This window comes from Anabrus simplex, chromosome 2 (genome assembly GCF_040414725.1).
Source record: "Anabrus simplex isolate iqAnaSimp1 chromosome 2, ASM4041472v1, whole genome shotgun sequence".
NCBI lineage: Eukaryota > Metazoa > Arthropoda > Insecta > Orthoptera > Tettigoniidae > Anabrus > Anabrus simplex.
In genome coordinates, this window is record NC_090266.1 from 149018946 (window position 1) to 149036969 (window position 18024).

Consider the following 18024-nt stretch of genomic DNA (forward strand, 5'->3'; position numbering starts at 1 on the left):
TGATTAGTCAAAATTTCAGTGTACTTAGTTTTCAAGGTGTAAATGTTTTTTTTTTTTGCTAGGGGCTTTACGTCGCACCGACACAGATAGGTCTTATGGCGACGATGGGATAGGAAATGCCTAGGAGTTGGAAGGAAGCGGCCGTGGCCTTAATTAAGGCACAGCTCCAGCATTTGCCTGGTGTGAAAATGGGAAACCACGGAAAACCATTTTCAGGGCTGCCGATAGTGGGATTCGAACCTACTATCTCCCGGATGCAAGCTCACAGCCGCGCGCCTCTACGCGCACGGCCAACTCGCCCGGTAGGTGTAAATGTTACGGCAGCTCCGTACCTCATTAAGTCTTCTTTCTTTAATTATTATTTTAGCATAGTTTATTATTATGAGGCATCAGTTGTGAATATCACTGACAATTTTAATTCCTTCACTCTTCGTCAAAATGTTGTTGTTTGAGTTATCAGTCCATAGACTGGTTTGATGCAGCGCTCAATGCCACCCTATCCTGTGCTAACCTTTTCATTTCTATGTAACTATTGCATCTACATCTGCTCTAATCTGCTTGTCATATACCTTGGCCTACCCCTACCGTTCTTACCACCTACACTTCCTTCAAAAACCAACTGAACAAGTCCTGGGTGTCTTAAGATGTGTCCTATCATTCTATCTCTACTTCTCGTCAAATATAGCCAAATCGATCTCTTCTCACCAATTCGATTCAGTATCTCTTCATTCGTGACTCGATCTATCCATCTCACCTTCAGCATTCTTGTGTAACACCACATTTCAAAAGCTTCTACTCTCTTTCTTTCTGGGCTAGTTATCGTCCATGTTTCACTTCCATACAATGCCACGCTCCACACGAAAGTCTTCAAAAACATCTTTCTAATTCCGATATCAATGTTTGAAGTGAACAAATTTCTTTTCTTAACAAAGCTCTTCCTTGCTTGTGCTAGTCTGCATTTTTTGTTCTCCTTCTGCCATCGTTAGTTATTTTACTACCCAAGTAACAATATTCATCTACTTTCTTTTTTTTTCTTTTTCTTTTTTGGCTAGGGGCTTTACGTCGCACCGACACAGATAAGTCTTATGGTGACGATGGGATAGGAAAGGCCTAGGAGTTGGAAGGAAGCGGCCGTGGCCTTAATTAAGGTACAGCCCCAACATTTGCCTGATATGAAAATGGGAAACCACGGAAAACCATCTTCAGGGCTGCCGATAGTGGGATTCGAACCTACTATCTCCCGGATGCAAGCTCACAGCCACGCGCCTCTACGCGCACGGCCAACTCGCCCGGTGTCTACTTCCTTTAAGACTTCATTTCCTAATTAATATTTCCTACATCACCTGCCTTCATTCGACTGCACTCCATTACTTTTGTTTTGGACTTATTTATTTTCATCTTGTACTCCTTACCCAAGACTTCATCCATACCATTCAGCAACTTCTCGAGATCTTCTGCAGTCTCAGATAAAATAATATCATTGGCAAATCTCAAAGTTTTGATTTCCTCTCCTTGGACTGTGATTCCCTTTCCAAATTTCTCTCTGATTTCCTTTACTGCCTGTTCTATGTAAACATTGAAAAGGAGAGGGGACAAACTGCAGCCTTGCCTCACTCCTTTCTTGGATTGCTGCTTCTTTTTCAAAGCCCTCGATTCTTATCACTGCAGACTGATTTTTATATAGATTGTAGATAATTCTTCGTTCTCAGTATCTGATCCTTATCATCTTCAGAATCATAAATAGCTTGGTCCAATCAACATTATCGAATGCCTTTTCTAGATCTATGAATGCCATGTACGTGGGCTTGTCCTTCTTGATTCGATCTTCTAAGATCAGGCGTAAAGTCTTTTTTTGCTAGTTGCTTTACGTCGCACTGACACAGATATGTCTTATGGCGACGATGGGACAGGAAATGGCTAGGAGTGGGAAGGAAGCAAGGTACAGCCCCAGCATTTGCCTGGTGTGAAAATGGGAAACCACGGAAAACCATTTTCAGGGCTGCCGACAGTGGGATTCGAACCTACTATCTCCCGAATACTGGATACTGGCCGCACTTAAGCGACTGCAGCTATCGAGCTCGGTAGACATAAAGTCATAATTGCTTCACGTGTTCCTACATTTCTTCTGAAGCCAAATTGATCTTCTCCCAACTCAGCTTCAACTTTTTTTTCCATTCTTCTGTAAATAATACGTGTTAAAATTTTGCAGGCATGAGATACTAAACTAATGGTGCGGTAGTTTTCACAGCTGTCAGCACAGGCTTTCTTGGGAATAGGTATAACAACATTCTGCCGAAAATCAGATGGGACTTCTCCTGTCTCACACATCTTGCACACTAAATGAAATAACCTTGCCATGCTGGTTTCTCCTAAGGCAGTCAGTAATTCAGAGGGAATATCATCAATTCCAGGTGCCTTGTTCCTATTTAGGTCACTCACAGCTCTGTCAAACTCTGACCTCAAAATTGGGTCTCCCATTTCATTAGCATCAACAGCCTCTTCATGTTCCAGAACCAAATTATCTACATCTTTACCTTGTTACAACTGTTGGATATGCTCCTGCCATCTTTCTGCTTTGTCTTCTTTCGCTAGAAGTGGCTTTCCATCTGAGCTCTTAATATTCATACACCTAGATTTCCTTTCTCCAAAGGTTTCCTTGATTTTCCTGTATGCAGCATCTACCTTTCCCAGGACCATACAACCTTCGACATCCTTGCACTTCTCCTTCAGCCATTCTTCCTTGGCTACCTTGCACTTTCTATCCACTTGATTCTTTAATTGCCTGTATTCTTTTCTGCCCTCTTCATTTCTAACATACCGAGCTCGATAGCTGCAGTCGCTTAAGTGCGGACAGTATCCAGTATTCGGGAGATAGTAGGTTCGAATCCCACTGTCGGCAGCCCTGAAAATGGTTTTCCGTGGTTTCCCATTTTCACACCAGGCAAATGCTGGGGCTGTACCTTAATTAAGGCCACGGCCGCTTCCTTCCAACTCCTAGCCCTTTCCCGTCCCATCGTCGCCATAAGACCTATCTGTGTCGGTGCGACGTTAAGCAACTAGCATTTCTAACATTCTTGTATTTTCATCATTCATCAATCAGGTCTAGTATCTCCTGAGTTATCCACTGATTCTTAGTTGATCTTTTCTTCCTTCCTAACATTTCTTCAGCAGCCCTACTGACTTCATTTTTCATGACTCTCCACTCTTCCTCTATAGTGTTTCCTTCAGCCTTTTCATTTAGTCCTTGTGCAACATGTTCCTTGAAACAATGCCTCACACTCTTTTCTTTCAACTTGTCTAGATCCCATCTTTTTGCATTCTTTCCTTTCTTCAATTTCTTCAACTTCAGATGGCATTTCATGACCAACAAGTTGTGGTCAGAGTCCACGTCTGCTCCGGGGAAAGTTTTGCAATCCAACACCTGGTTTCTGAATCTCTGGCTAATCACAATGAAGTCTATTTGATACTTTCCAGTGTCTCCAGGTCTCGTCCACGTATAGAGCTGTCGTTTGTGGTGTTTGAACCAAGTATTGGCAAGGACTAAATCATGATCAGTGCAGAATTCAACCAGCTGAGTTCCTCTTTCTTTCCTTTGTCCCATTCCAAATTCTCCTACTGTATTACCTTCTCCTCCTTGGCCTACCACTGCATTCCAGTCTCCCATCACAATTAGATTCTCGTCACCTTTTACATATTGTATTAAATCTTCTATCTCTTCATATATTCCTTCAATTTGCTCGTCATCCGCTGAACTAGTAGCCATATAGACCTGCACTATTGTGGTGGGCATTGCTTTGGTGTCTATCTTGACAACAATAATTCTCTCACTATGCTGGTCGTAGTAGCTTACCCCCTGCCCTATTTTCTTATTCATTATTAAACTAACTCTTGCATTTCCTCTGTTTGATTTTGTGTTGATAACTCGGTAGTTGCCTGACCAGTAATCCTGTTCTTCCTGCCAACGTACTTCACTTATACCAATTACATCTAACTTTAGTCTCTTCACCTCCCTTTTCAGATTCTCTAATCTACCACGACGATTCAAACTTCTAACATTCCACGCTCCAACTCTCAGAATGTCAGTATCCACCTTACTGATCATCGCCCCGTCTCGTGTAGTCCCCACCCAGAGATCCGAATGGGGGACTAGTTTACCTCCGGAATATTTTACCCGGGATTAAGCCATCATCAGTACATCATTCATACAGAGAGAGCTGCATGTCAGGAGGTAGTTACGGCTGTAGTTTCCCATTGCTTTCAGCCGTGTAGCAGTATCAACACAGCTAAGTCATGTTGAGTATTATTACAAGGCCGTATCAGTCAATCATCTAGACTGCCGCCCTTGCAACTATCGAAAGGCTGCTACCCCCATTTCGATGAACCACTCGTTAGTCTAGTCTCTCAACAGGTACCCATCCGATATGGTTACACCTGCGGCTCGGCTATCTGCATCATTGGGACACGCAAGCCTCCCCACCGCGGCAAGGTCACATGGTTCGCAGAGGAGGCTTCGTCAAAAAAAAAAAAAAAAAAAAAAAAAAAAAAAAAAAAAAAACAAAAAAAAAACAAAAAAAAAACAGAACGTATAATCCTGAAATATAATTAAGGCATATTAAGGGGATAGTTGTTCTTATACGATAGGCGTGAGACTCCTTTATTTTTTAAATCCTAAGTTATTTCATGCAGAAATTAATTATGATATATGTAAGCTGCAGATTTTCTTTTCTCTACGTTCTTTCAGTTTCTTCCTTTGAATTTGTGATTACTGTATTATTTGTCAGTACTTCTCTGCAACACTGTAGTTTTTTTTTTTTTGGTATTGGACTTGCTTATAACACTTGATATTGTTGTTTCAGGCATGTGGTGATGCAAAGTCCAAACCTGGCTTTCTGTCTGACAAGACACTGGAATCATCTATTAAGTACATTGTCAGGAGATTTCCAAATATTGATATAAAAGGAGTAAGTTTTAGCTTAGTCTACCAATATATCTTTTTGTACTCAAGGGTGAAGATTCAAATTATTCCTGATTATTCAGGATGTATCAGAACTACACCGACAAAAAATAAGGGATGTTTTTCATGTTAAGAATGATGTACAATCGGCTTGGCGAAAAAAATTTTCTTTTTGAAAAAATGTGTTACTTCCGGGCATGCGATACAAATTGACAAACTCGCTGTATTTGCTATGCCAGTGCATGAGCTGCTGCCGTGCTTCAGGGAAGAAGAAGGGGAGGGAGGGGAAGCGGAATGTTTGATGGAGACAGAGAGAATGCTCCGTGCATATGCACAAGTTTCCTCGTTCAACTCGCACAGGATTGTCTTTGTCTCTTACAGGCAATATTCACAATTTGTTTGTTTTAAACAGCCATAATTGCGCACACAGTACAAGAACACTCTGTAATTAAGACACACTTGTTAGTCAAGGAATGCACCAGATCGTTATTGATGTTGTTTGTGGGTCGCAGTTATGTTCTTTATTATTTAACATACCTTTGGACACTTCAGGATGTGTGGTGTATTGCGAACGACATGAAAAGCTGCCTGTATTCGTGATACAAGTTACATTTTCTCTTTCTATGGGGTTCACATAGTAATGAGTTTGTGCAGAACAAACTGTACACTGCCTACTGGGGCTGGGAAGCGACTATGCAAAACGAACGAGAATCTTGTGTATTCGCACCGAGTCTTACCTCTGTCTCCCTCTTCCGCTCCCTTCCCTTCTCTTTCCTGAAGCATGGCAGCGGCTAATGCTCCGGCATAGCAAATACGGCGAGTTTGTCAATTTGAATCATGCACCTGGAAGTAACAAAATAACGTCATTTTCTCTAAGAGAAAAAATTTCTCCGTCAATCCCATTGCACCATCGTTCTTAATATAACACGAAGAGCCCCTGATTTTCTTTTTTTTGGTCGGTATATTTCTGATACACCCTGTATACAGGATCAATGTCATTGTTATGAAGTAAAATTTTGTGTGTTAGTTTTAAGAATTTTGGGGGTCTAAACCTCTTGTTTTGATACTTCTTTACCCCATTAGACTTAACCAGTGCTCATCGGATCTCTTTCACCATCATTAATCAGCTGCAAATTCCAAGTACAGCTGCCACAGAACAAGTGGCTGTGCCGTTTGGATTACGTAACTATCAGCTTGCATTTGTGAGATAGTGGGTTCGAATGCTGGGGCTGTACCTTAATTAAGGCCACGGTTGCTTCATCCCACTCCTAGCCTTTTCCTATCCCATCGTCGCCATAAGTTCTATCTCTGTCGGTGCGACGTGAAAGCAGATTGTACGAATACAGAAATGAGGTCTAGCTGCCAGAGCAGGCAGTTTTAATTCATGCAGTGATGGTTATTGTGTTCAGTTTATGGCAGTTCATACTGATGTTGGGTTTAACCTTTTCCAGTCCAGCGTAGAGGTGACCTCAACATCATGGTTTATTGAAACTGGTCCAATGTCTAGGTCACCTCAACATTGTTTTGTTCTACTTGAGAAGTTACTTATCAAAGTTCTTTGACCTGATTGAAGTCAATCGATATCCCTGGATTTTCTAGAGCAAAAAATGTCTTTCTCATCAGAAAATGCTGCAGTTTCCCTCACTCTTTTCTACTAGCCTATGACTTGTGTTTTGTTTGAAATCCAAAACACCCAAGAATTTACACCTAAATTTCCATTGCACCATCCTGGTGTTGCATTTTTTTCATGTAATAGTCATACATGTAAATACACTTTCCAACAGTAAATCTTGTAGTCTAATCGCACAAGTCAGAACAGTGCACTCTCTGCTTGATATAACAAGTAATAAAGTGAGTATCATTCTTGGCACAGAAACTAAAAATGACTTACCTTGTGGCAAAACTTAAACAGAAGTTAGGGAAATAGCTTGACAATATTGGCTGAGTATAGCACATTGTTGGGCTTCAGCCTGCATTGCTGAGGCACAGTGGCTAATCCTGCATGCAGCGTGCTAGCCGGGATAGACTATAGTTATGACTGAAGGTTGAAGGATTAAGAAAATATGTAAGCCAAGTAGTCAACTTCACCTGTAGATGAAAGTGAGGAGGAGTGAGTTCAGGGGGGTTAGGCTTGCTGTGGATTATCTATAACAATTTTATCTTCAGGAAACATTAAAAATAGAAATTAAAATCCCACCTACACCGTACATAATTATGTAAACTATTTATCAATATTTACAGTGCGGTATGTTCAATGAATTGATAAATAAATTTTTTTCATGCTGACTTTCCTCCAAGGCAGTCATGGTGTTAATGTTAACTAATGTATGTGAGAGATTTCTGAAATAGAAAATCATTTTTCTCTGATTTGGATTCCATGCAAAACTGGAGATCATATGGCTATGAGCATGATATTGGCAGTCTTGTCAAATTTGTAAGCAAGCCTCCTTGCTTGTGTTTTGAATTCAGAAGATGATGGGTTTACATCTCATTGTTGGCTGTCCTGAGGATATTTTTCTGTGGTTTCTCATATTCACACCTGGTAGAAGTCAGGGCTGAACCTAAAAGCCGCAGATACTACCTTCACAGTCCTAGCCTGTTCATAGCCACTCATCAAAACTGTACTTATCTGTACAGTGTTAAAAAAAAAAAGCAACAAACAAACAAAAGAGTGATTGACACAGGAACATAGTCATATATAGATAGATAGTAACCTGAAGAGGAACATACAATACGACTAACACAGTGACAAGTCAGTGTGGTAGGAGAGAGTAATAGGAAGAAATGTGGACAAACTTGAAAACATAAAAGCAGAAGAACAAGCTCCACATCTTCATACACTGGTGTCTTAATAGATGAACTCTTCCCTCATCAATCCCAGTTCTACATCCATATCTTCTTAGTTCCTGACAAGTTCGTTTCTGCTTCCCATTTTCATCAGGAGTGCGGGCGTCACCACTCATTGAGTGGCCATCTTGACTGATCTTTGAGTCTTGATGTAGGATGTGTGAGATAAATGCAGGAAAAAGGAAGAATTGTAAGATAGAGATAGGTACAGGTGGTAAAGGATTTGACACAATTGACACAAATTTGTTACGTCCTATACTTGTGATGTAGTATTAGAAATATTTTTTTCTTCTTTAAAATAATGTTTATGGATGACTTTCTTTAATCTGATAATTCAAGTAAGATTCAGGTAAATGTCAGAATTGAAAAGGAGGGGATATAATCGTAACAAGTTCTTTAGAAATTAAATATCACAATAGAAACGAGGACAAAAGTGGAAATTGCCAAAAGTCCTTTCATTTCCTTGCATGATAGAAGTTAAATTAATAAGGTAATCTTATATTTTTCTGGTCATTATCATCACCACAATGCATTCTACAAACTGACACTAATTGATGAAATCTTTAGGTTACCCTGCATGTAAGATTCCATTCGCATTGCACAATTGATGATGATAATAATAATAATAATAATAATAATAATAATAATAATAATAATAATAATAATAATAATAATAATCAGTTTCCCATACCCTGCTCCACTTGGCTAGGAATGTTTCCATCTGCCTATATCCAGCCACCATTTTTGCTCCTTAGAGATGTTCTGTTCAGGTTTCTTCTTCTTATGTCGGGCTGAGTGGGTCGGGCGGTTGAGGCGCTGACCTTCGGACCCCACTTCGGTCATGTCGGCATCTCCGAAAACCGTAAAAGTAGTTAGTGGGACGTAAAGCAAATAACATTAAATATTAATTCATATTATGTCTGTAAGTCTGGCAACTTAGAAAGAAATATATTTATGAATATAAAGGATAACATTTAGCATTCTCTCTACTTCATAAAATAGAATTTTTTTGGTTTTATTTTGTTCTAGTGTTTGAGTTTGTTGTGAGATACTTGTTTCATTACTGTATGGCTTTCTGATGACTGAAACATTTTCTGTTGCAGCTGCAAGCTATAACTCAGATAAGAAATGAAATAATCAAATCATTATCACTTTATTACTATACGTTTGTTGATCTTCTGGACTTCAGAGATAATGTTTGTGAGCTACTAACAACCATGGACGCCTGTCAGGTTCACCTCGATATTGTAAGTATGTTATGTATGTTTTGGGGTAGATATATGTAGAATTCAATTAAGATGTACATATACATTGTCTTTTCTTTTATCTCAGCATTGAACTAGGATGAGCAGTACATGTCGAGATACGGTGTGGCAAGCAATTCCAGAGAGTCCTTCCATTGGTAGCTTAGTCTAAGTATTTTGGAATGCCTTAAAATTCTGAGGTGACAGAAAATAATATACTCTTACTTGTTAGATCCCAAATTTCAGTTAACAAGTCTAGACTTGGTTGGTCAAAGTAGAATTCTGGCCTTATATAGGCATACTATTCTGTATCTGAGAGTTAATGAAAATGAGTTCAGCCAGATATATTTTTATAAAATAATTTCTGTGTAGATTTGGTGTAGGGGTAGCGGGCCTGCCTGTTACCGAGAGGCCCCAGAATTGATTCCTGGTCAGGTCGGGGATTTTTACCTGGATCTGAGAACTGGTTTGAGACCCTCTCAGCCTATGTGAGAACAATCCAGTAGCTATCTGTTGGTGAGATGTGGACCCGCTCTATAAAGTCAAGAATAATAGGTGGGAGGATTTGTCACGCTGACCATGCAGCACTTCTTAATCTGCAGGCTTTCAGGCTGAGCAGCAGTCAACTTGGTAGGTCAAGGCCCATTAGGGCTAGTGCCCTGGATTTTTCTTTTTCGTTCTTTTTTCTTCTGTAGAATGTTGATTCATAATTATTATCTGCAAAGATGTAACAAGACCTAAGATATGGCATAGATAGGAGCCAACTGTTTGCAATTCTGTTTATGTATAAAAATTCATAACTCCAGTTTTTTGTTACAGTTTGGTTATCTATATCTATAATTGGCTAAAACAAAGAAAAAATGTGTCCCCTTCTGTTATCATGGAAATTACACTATAGTCTCTTACCCAGTATACCACAATAGCCTGTCACTCTAATTCTGAAAATAGAGATAGTGAGTCATCTGATTCTTTGAAAGATGAAATGAATATTGATATCAGTATTGAAAGTGATGTGAGTCGTTGGAATCAATGGTCACAGTGTATTATAAACTGCATAGCTGAATATAATCATAATGTATTTAAATATTTTATGAGCCATAATATCATCATGTTATAGAATTCATTTCCATGTCAGTTTCCTTAATTTGTAATTTCTAAAAAAATGTAATTTCCTCCAAAAGAAACTTGACTTTTGGTCATGTCCTTTCAGATTGAATCTCCCACTGATGAGGTTAATGTCCATCGCTTGTTTTGACCTTTATATTCATATTATTGCAGCTATAACCAGTCTAAGATACGTAAATGGAATTTGAACATTATCAGTGTAAAGTTTTGTTTCTTAACTGTGTGTACAAATGCACAGTACTAGAGATATAAGATATCTCTTGGTACGATTGTGAATCGGGAAGAAGTAATGAAAGACACAAAAATTTTTAGTTCAAATTGTATCTGTAAGTAATAAAACTCTATTTTATAAAATATTGGTGTGGACTTGAGACCTTCAGGAATAAATGTTGTGAGGTAATGGGTTTTCCTTTGATCTAGGTTTTGTAATTTATTGGAATATACCGTATTTTCTCGCATAATTAACGCACTTTCTTTGACGAAATATACAGGTGAAAACTTCGAATGCATAAATTATTTAAGGACTTCAGATATTTAAAAATTATTTGCAATTTTCTTGCATTTAAAAGATACATCAAATGAATTGGTTCATTAAGAAAGGGCATTAGTCACATTTTTTCGAAATTGAGTTAACATTGAATTTCTCATCTTGAATGGTCATTGACCCAACGCCTGCGAGGACATAAAGGAAAAAGAGAAAGAAGAAGAAGAAGAATGGTCATCACATCATTTTATAGAGACAGGAGATCATTCCAGCCTCTCCTGCATTGTGATATTGTGATTGGAAAGTTAGCGTTTTGTAAAGGAAGCGCATCGGTCCGGACTGAAGCCTTACTTTTATGAAATACCCATAGAGGCGCTAGGTATTTGTCGATTAGTGGTGCACTACTCTCTTGTTTTTATGCATTGTTTTGAGGTGATTTGACTGTGTAACTGCATCATTATTGTATACTGAAGTATTTTATTATTTCTCGTTATACAGAACCTATAACACTATATGTTTTATCATGTCTGACGTTCGCAACGTGACAGTAACGAATGGCGATTGTATTTAACGCAGATGCCGAGACTGCAGTTTCAGAGGAGACTAGAGGTAGAATGATCCTGAAGAAAGACAAAATTCATTTTAGCATTCAGTCGTTTTCAATATTTCTTATAATTCAGAGTTTAAGGGCGTCATCATTGCTAGGCCATTCATTGATGGCTTGAGCATAAACACTTTCAGACTAGGTAGCTCCAGTTGAGTGCCATCATTTTTGCCAATAAACTCTGCGTACCCAGCAGGAAAGGTAGCCTACCTGGTAAGAAGAGGAAAATTGATGATCTGAAGAAACTGGTCGAGTATATACCTGATGAGTATCAGGAGCAGGAGTACTTCACGGAGCTGACTTCTTGGCCTACTGTGACAGGAGATGACAATGAAAATGATTATTAGAGGAGGACATGGAAGATTTCGTCTCATTTCAGTTAATGTTCTTCATCCTGAGACTAATAACTTTGTTATATTATAATGTTCTAACATTTTTCTGTGAACAATAAAAGGCTGTTTGGAAACTTTAAGTGGTCAGATAAAGCTACTCAGTTGTAAACCTCTTTTATAAAGAAAGGTCATCAGTCCACAAGATTAAAAATATCTGTATATTTCAACTACTGATGATAAATTCATGAAATATGTTCAGAGGAATCCTAATATGCATTCTCTATTTGATGGTAACAATTTTTACATTTCTATTATGATAGTAAAATGTCCAGATAGTTTTTCTTTATTTCCGAACAATTAGCTAAAATGGACTGAAGCCCTTTTATTTCCCAACAATTAGCTAAAATGGACTGAACCCCTTTCTTTATGAACCAAGTCAAATATAATATAAACGCAATTGGTTCAACTCGTTTGCGGTTATCGGTCATTTGGCGTAAAATTCTGGCGTGAGATTTTTTCTGAAATGTCAGACAAGGTACCGTACATCAGGTAAGTTGGACACATGGGTTTGAAGTACCGACACTGGAAAATATTCTTCCCGTTACGAGCTGGCAATATGACCTGAAGTGAAATAAACTTGAACTAATAAAAGTACAATTCATACAAGTACATAATGACATACTGGCAAAAAAACAAAAACAGAAAATTGTCCAACACGAGAAGGGCCGGGCAATGAAGGAGGGACCCTGCTAGATTTCCCCAAACCGTTCGTATCCAATCTTGTACGAGTGACGTGTCTATCCACCCTTTTTCTTGGACACGAAAGTGGATCCCTTGCGGAAATTTTACTTTAGGTATTTTTTTCGTTTTAGAACAACGTAAGGTGGAAACTTTCTGCCATCAGCTGTTACAGCAAGCAATGCAGGTATTTTTCGCTTCCGTTAGTGCATGTAATATAGATAAGAAAAGGTTCCACCTTATCAATACCAATTTTATTTATATAAGATTAACTTACAGGCCGGTTTCGACTTTTTGAACAGTCATCATCAGCTGTACATTGGTACCTTTACATAAGTCAAATATTGGTTGAATTGCCTTTCCAAATGGAGAAGTTGTGGGGAGGCACTATGCCCAAACATTCAGATTGGACATGTTTAAGAGTAAAAATTGGTTATATGGTACAATCTAGATAGTTGAAAACGAGTTTGTTTTTAGGCCTAAAATTCGTATAAATTAGCTAATTTTTAAAAAGTACAGGTATATTGAACATGCATAACACATGTTAAAATCACATATTAAAGTATACAGTGCGTGTTAAAATCCTTTATAATGGCTCAGATCACTTCATTGGAATGGATTTATACATCTTGCGTATGTCTATATTCTTGTTTGAGTCCAATGTAGATGAAGAATGTCAGTGCTTGCGTTCATGGGCAGTGCTCTCGTGGGGGTTCTACTATATATTAAGATATATCCACTTGTATATATATATATTATAGGTTTATCATATTGTTAATAGCAATTCCAGTATATGAATGGAGCTAGATATGTGCAGCTGTGATTGATACATGGACTTTAAGTATTGAATGTTGTCTCCATTGTGCGTGAATATTTCAGATGCAGGTTGGTGGCTCTTTTCTCGTCTATAATATTTTGCTGGTGTGTGTTATTGCTGTCGTGGTTGGGATGCGTTGAGTTTTGCTGCCTGGTAGCAATAACACACACCAGCAAAATATTATAGACGAGAAAAGAGCCACCAACCTGCATCTGAAATATTCACGCACAATGGAGACTACATTCAATACTTAAAGTCCATGTATCAATCACAGCTGCACATATCTACCTCCGTTCATATACTGGAATTGCTATTAACTCTTTCCGGTCTAACTGCGAGCATAGCTCGCAGCGGCCGAAATTACATTCAGGACGCGCTGCGGGCGTAGCCCGTAGTAAGGTTTGACAATTCGCTAAAAATCGAGAACGAGCTATGCATGCATTCTGGTGGTTACATCGTGTTTCTTCATGTATTAGTTATGAGAGTATTTAAGCAGATGGCAGTATTATGTGTCAAAGTCAGAGAATTTACGATATTTTTGAACTGCATGCATCAGTAGATGTCGCTCAGTGAGCTCTAAGACATGGTTTCTCGCGGCGAACATGTGCTTGATGAAAGTGATATTTTCGATATTTTATGATATATTATAAGTTTATGCGCAAATGAACATATTATTGACATATGAATTCGAAACAACTTCTTGCATTTCATTATGATTGGTGATCGTTTTACGGCCTAGCGCATGTTCCCGCGTATTTCATATTTGCTTGAATACGTAAGATTGTCTACATATTTGTAAAGTTGTCTGTTTAGAAGACTTATTTTCTCTTTCTCAGAAGTATTTCGTGGTAAATGGAACAATAATTTTACATTTGAGTAAGTTTTAACAAAATTTATCAATTAAAATAAAATTTCGTAAGTGCTCCCACTTTCGTTATTGTAATTATTACTACTATTATTATTATTATTATTATTATTATTGAAAAATTATTGTTTTTATATCGTACTCATTATTGTTGTTGTTTTGTAATTGCAATGCACATTTTATATTAGCGAAATACGGTAAATATAACTGTATTTCAGAAAACTGTACTTGCTTAGTTATCCGTTAGACTTTTCTTCCATTCGCAAAACATGGTATAATATATAAACAATTTTAAAATCTCAAGTGATAGTTGACATGATACAAAGAGCACTTTTGAAAATTAGATTCTCAAACAAGCACAAAGAAAAAAGAATCATGCCAATATCTACTACAGGTACAGATATATAATGTTTTAAAGATCCTTAAAAATGTCCAGTCCAGAACGTTTGTTAGGGATATTAAGGCCCAGACTGGAATGGGCTAACAATATGATAAACGTATCATATTTACAAGTGGATATATCTCTTAATATATAGTAGTGTACCCATACTGGGTCATTTAGGGCAACTATTACATAATTTGGTTTCACAAACAGATGTATAGATGGAATAGTTGGATGAGAACCTCCAGAAATCACTTACCAGGTTTGAAGTCTCGTCCTCCCTACTTACATTTTGTCACCGGCTGAACTCATAGCATACGGGCAATGGAATGTTCGAAAAAGAAAAATAGGCACTAGATAAAATATAACAAAAGTAGGATTCTATAATGTAAGAGGAATACACTAATATTATTAAATGAGAAGAATCTTCATTGAAATATTATTTGCTAAACATTTTATTTATACTGATAAATCACATGAGATAGTGCCATACTACAACACATGAACAAGAAACAACAGTCAGGAATAATGCAAAAATTTTATGTATATATATATATATATATATGCTTTTGTGTCCTTGTAGTTTATTCATAGTTGTAGTTGGTCCTCGGCATACCTCAAATCATTCGGTTTATTATCACGGTTGTAGAAAGTATAAGTACGTTTTATTTAAAACACGAGATTGCATCGCCGTATATCAAACACATGGTCCATTTGACCACAACAATTATATATTTACACTAAACACATATGTGTATCCTGGGTTTACCTAACAAATTAAATTCAAAGAGAAATCAGCCAACGCTGGAATCGAACCCATCACCACAGAACACTTTGGGAAATAATAAAACACATAAACACATTACATAAAAACATATCAAACTTATATCACACAATACATCTCGAAGATTATGGCTTAATCGAGCCATAGTATCTGGTTAAATTCTTCGCTCCAACATGGGTCAAACTCAGGTACTTCAGCTTCCAAGGTAAAAAATTTAAAACTCCAATCACGAGCTAATTCAATGCGTAACATGGGAAGGGATCTATCCTTCGCAAAATCAGAAAATTGTACGCATTACTTATAACGTATCATTAGAATGGAATTGAGACTGCTCTAGTGAATGAAAAGGATCTCGCCAGTAAACATTAACCTGCTGGAAACGACAAGCATTCCTCTGACCCTAAGTCCGCCTGCAATAAAACTGTCGATCATGACAACAGCTGTGTGACCAGCTCTGTGGCTACAAATATTTTGAAATCGTCGTTCTTTCTTTCTTTTATATATCATCTCGGCTTGTTCTCAAGTACGCATTCATTTGAGAGCCATTACTTCTTATTATTCATTATTTGGCTATATATTCAGCCCAATTCAATATATCACAACAGCCACAATTATTATTATCTTTTATCATTCCAACAACACAACATGTTACAGCTTCACCCTTCCATAGCATACCACCGCATCTCAAATCCGTTCTATTAATTTACAGAGAAGACTCCATTCTTACAGGTTATTTAATTCTTCTCGCATATCTATATAATTTGCAAAATACCTTGGTTTGGAACATCTTCAGTGATCATCTATTATCATACGGGATTTATAATACCTGAATCACCTTGAAGCAAACATATAGTTTATATTCAAACTAGTATAAAAATCTTTACCAGATAATAACATTATGAAGAAATTATAAGTTTAGCTAAATTGCTATTCTTCCCAAATATGTGCTTCATATACACTAAGAATTTAAGGGGATCTATATAATAATTCATGCAAATAAACCTGTTAAATATCAATGATTATTCTTAAATCACTTAAAAATCCTAACTAAATTAATAAATCCTTCCCAGTCACACGCACATAGTGTTCCCTACATTTTAAATGATTAATTATACATTTTAATATTTACAAACTAAAAATTGCTACTGGCATACAGATCTCGTGGTTTAATATATTCAAATATGTACTTATCGAATGATGGGTATGGTTTGCCGTCATCTCGAGGTACATCTTAGGTTTTTACTCCTTCATGATGAGCGGTCTTCTCTTTGATAGTCCTTGGTTCCTCTCCATACTACCACGATCCATGTCTCGAACTGTGCTCTTCTTAGTTGAGTCTCTGGATGCTCCCTGTAGAAATGACTGCAGTCACTTAGGTGTGATTCTTGTAGGCTCTAGATTTCGGGTTCGACGATCACTCACGAACATACAGGCAAAATGGGAAATCAGTTATTAAACACTGTTTATGTACTTTCAAAAGGGATCTACTACTGACACAATACACTGATAACTTTAAATAGATCAATGCAAATAGTGGCAAGTTTGTAGAAATCACTGTTCATTTCCCCATTAATCACACAGTCTATCGCCACGAGTGTCCATGGAGTATGCAATCGCTAATTTTGTCAGGAATAATTCTTTAATTTTACTGAACGTCACTCACTCGTAAAATGCTTTGGATCGGTTATTACTGATTACTGAATATAATTAACTGTCTCCTTACCTCTAAACAACCTGACACGTTTACCCTTTCACTGGTTATTGCATCATGAGCCGCAACTGACTGTTGTTCTTATTGAAATATTGAATGTTGAGATAAGGCTTCTATTCTAAAATACTGTACTTTTTCTTGTACCACACGGCTTATTTCATGATATTTTACATCACACTGATGTGTTTTTCTTCTATGACAAAACACTTCATAAACTGATATCCAAGTTCACTCCTAACTTATCAGTACTGCAGCTACACAAATGACAATGAGATACTGTATCTAGGTCCTGGCTCTACTTATAGCCTCCGGACAAAATGATCAGGGGGGAGGTAAATTATGCCCCTGCTGAATTTGAAGGTCCGGTAATCAGAATCTTTCAGCGACGTGAAAACACTCAAATTATAGCTTGTGACCTCTACTTTCTATTGATCGCATGTAGACCTAAAGTGATCAGTGGGTCATTCACAATCTCAAAAGCATCCTTTTAGAAAATCACGCGTCATGGTTCATCACGCAAGATCTCCCCCTTTTTTCCACACATTGTCAGATTTCAGCAGTCATCTTTACTCTGCGTACTGCTATATGACAAGCATCATTCATTTATATGCATCAACAATTAGCATTAAATACATCGGTTCTAATGAGACCTGACTCATAAATTTCCGAAAATTATTTCAGAAGAAGGTGTTCTTCTTCTTCCTCTTTTTAGTAAATTATAGTGAAGTGGCACCAGTGAATGCGGTGTTGAATTAGTAAAGGACATTTATTTCTCAGGAGTTAACACACCTTAACTCAGCCCACTCTCCGACAACCTACATTTCCACGCGTAGCGTCATCTTCCCATCTCGCTCACACGAAAACAGAGCGCGATTTCAAGATTCAGCAGTACTGCGCTATCCCTTTCTCGTTACAGTGCAGAAAACTGCTCCCCTCGGGCTGGGATATCGCAAATCACATCCCGGTTCGGCATGCAGACAGCTAATTACTACATTATATGTCACAGAATGTTGCGGAAAATGGCATATATAATTGACTAGACCTCCTAACATGCCTATGGCATGGTGATGAACGGTTACAGTAGAACCCCCACGAGAGCACTGCCCATGAACGCAAGCACTGACATTCTTCATCTAC

At 37.8% G+C, this 18024-nt stretch overlaps 1 protein-coding gene across 1 annotated transcript in view; it reads left to right on the plus strand.

Moving 5' to 3' along the window:
- Window positions 1–18024, plus strand: part of Hem (Nck associated protein 1 Hem) — a 318021-nt gene that overhangs the window by 51888 nt on the left and 248109 nt on the right. Inside the window, exons 2-3 of the mRNA XM_067140394.2 lie at window positions 4857–4961; window positions 8905–9048. Of these exons, the coding sequence (XP_066996495.1) occupies window positions 4857–4961; window positions 8905–9048 (249 nt within the window). The remainder of the gene's footprint in view (window positions 1–4856; window positions 4962–8904; window positions 9049–18024) is intronic.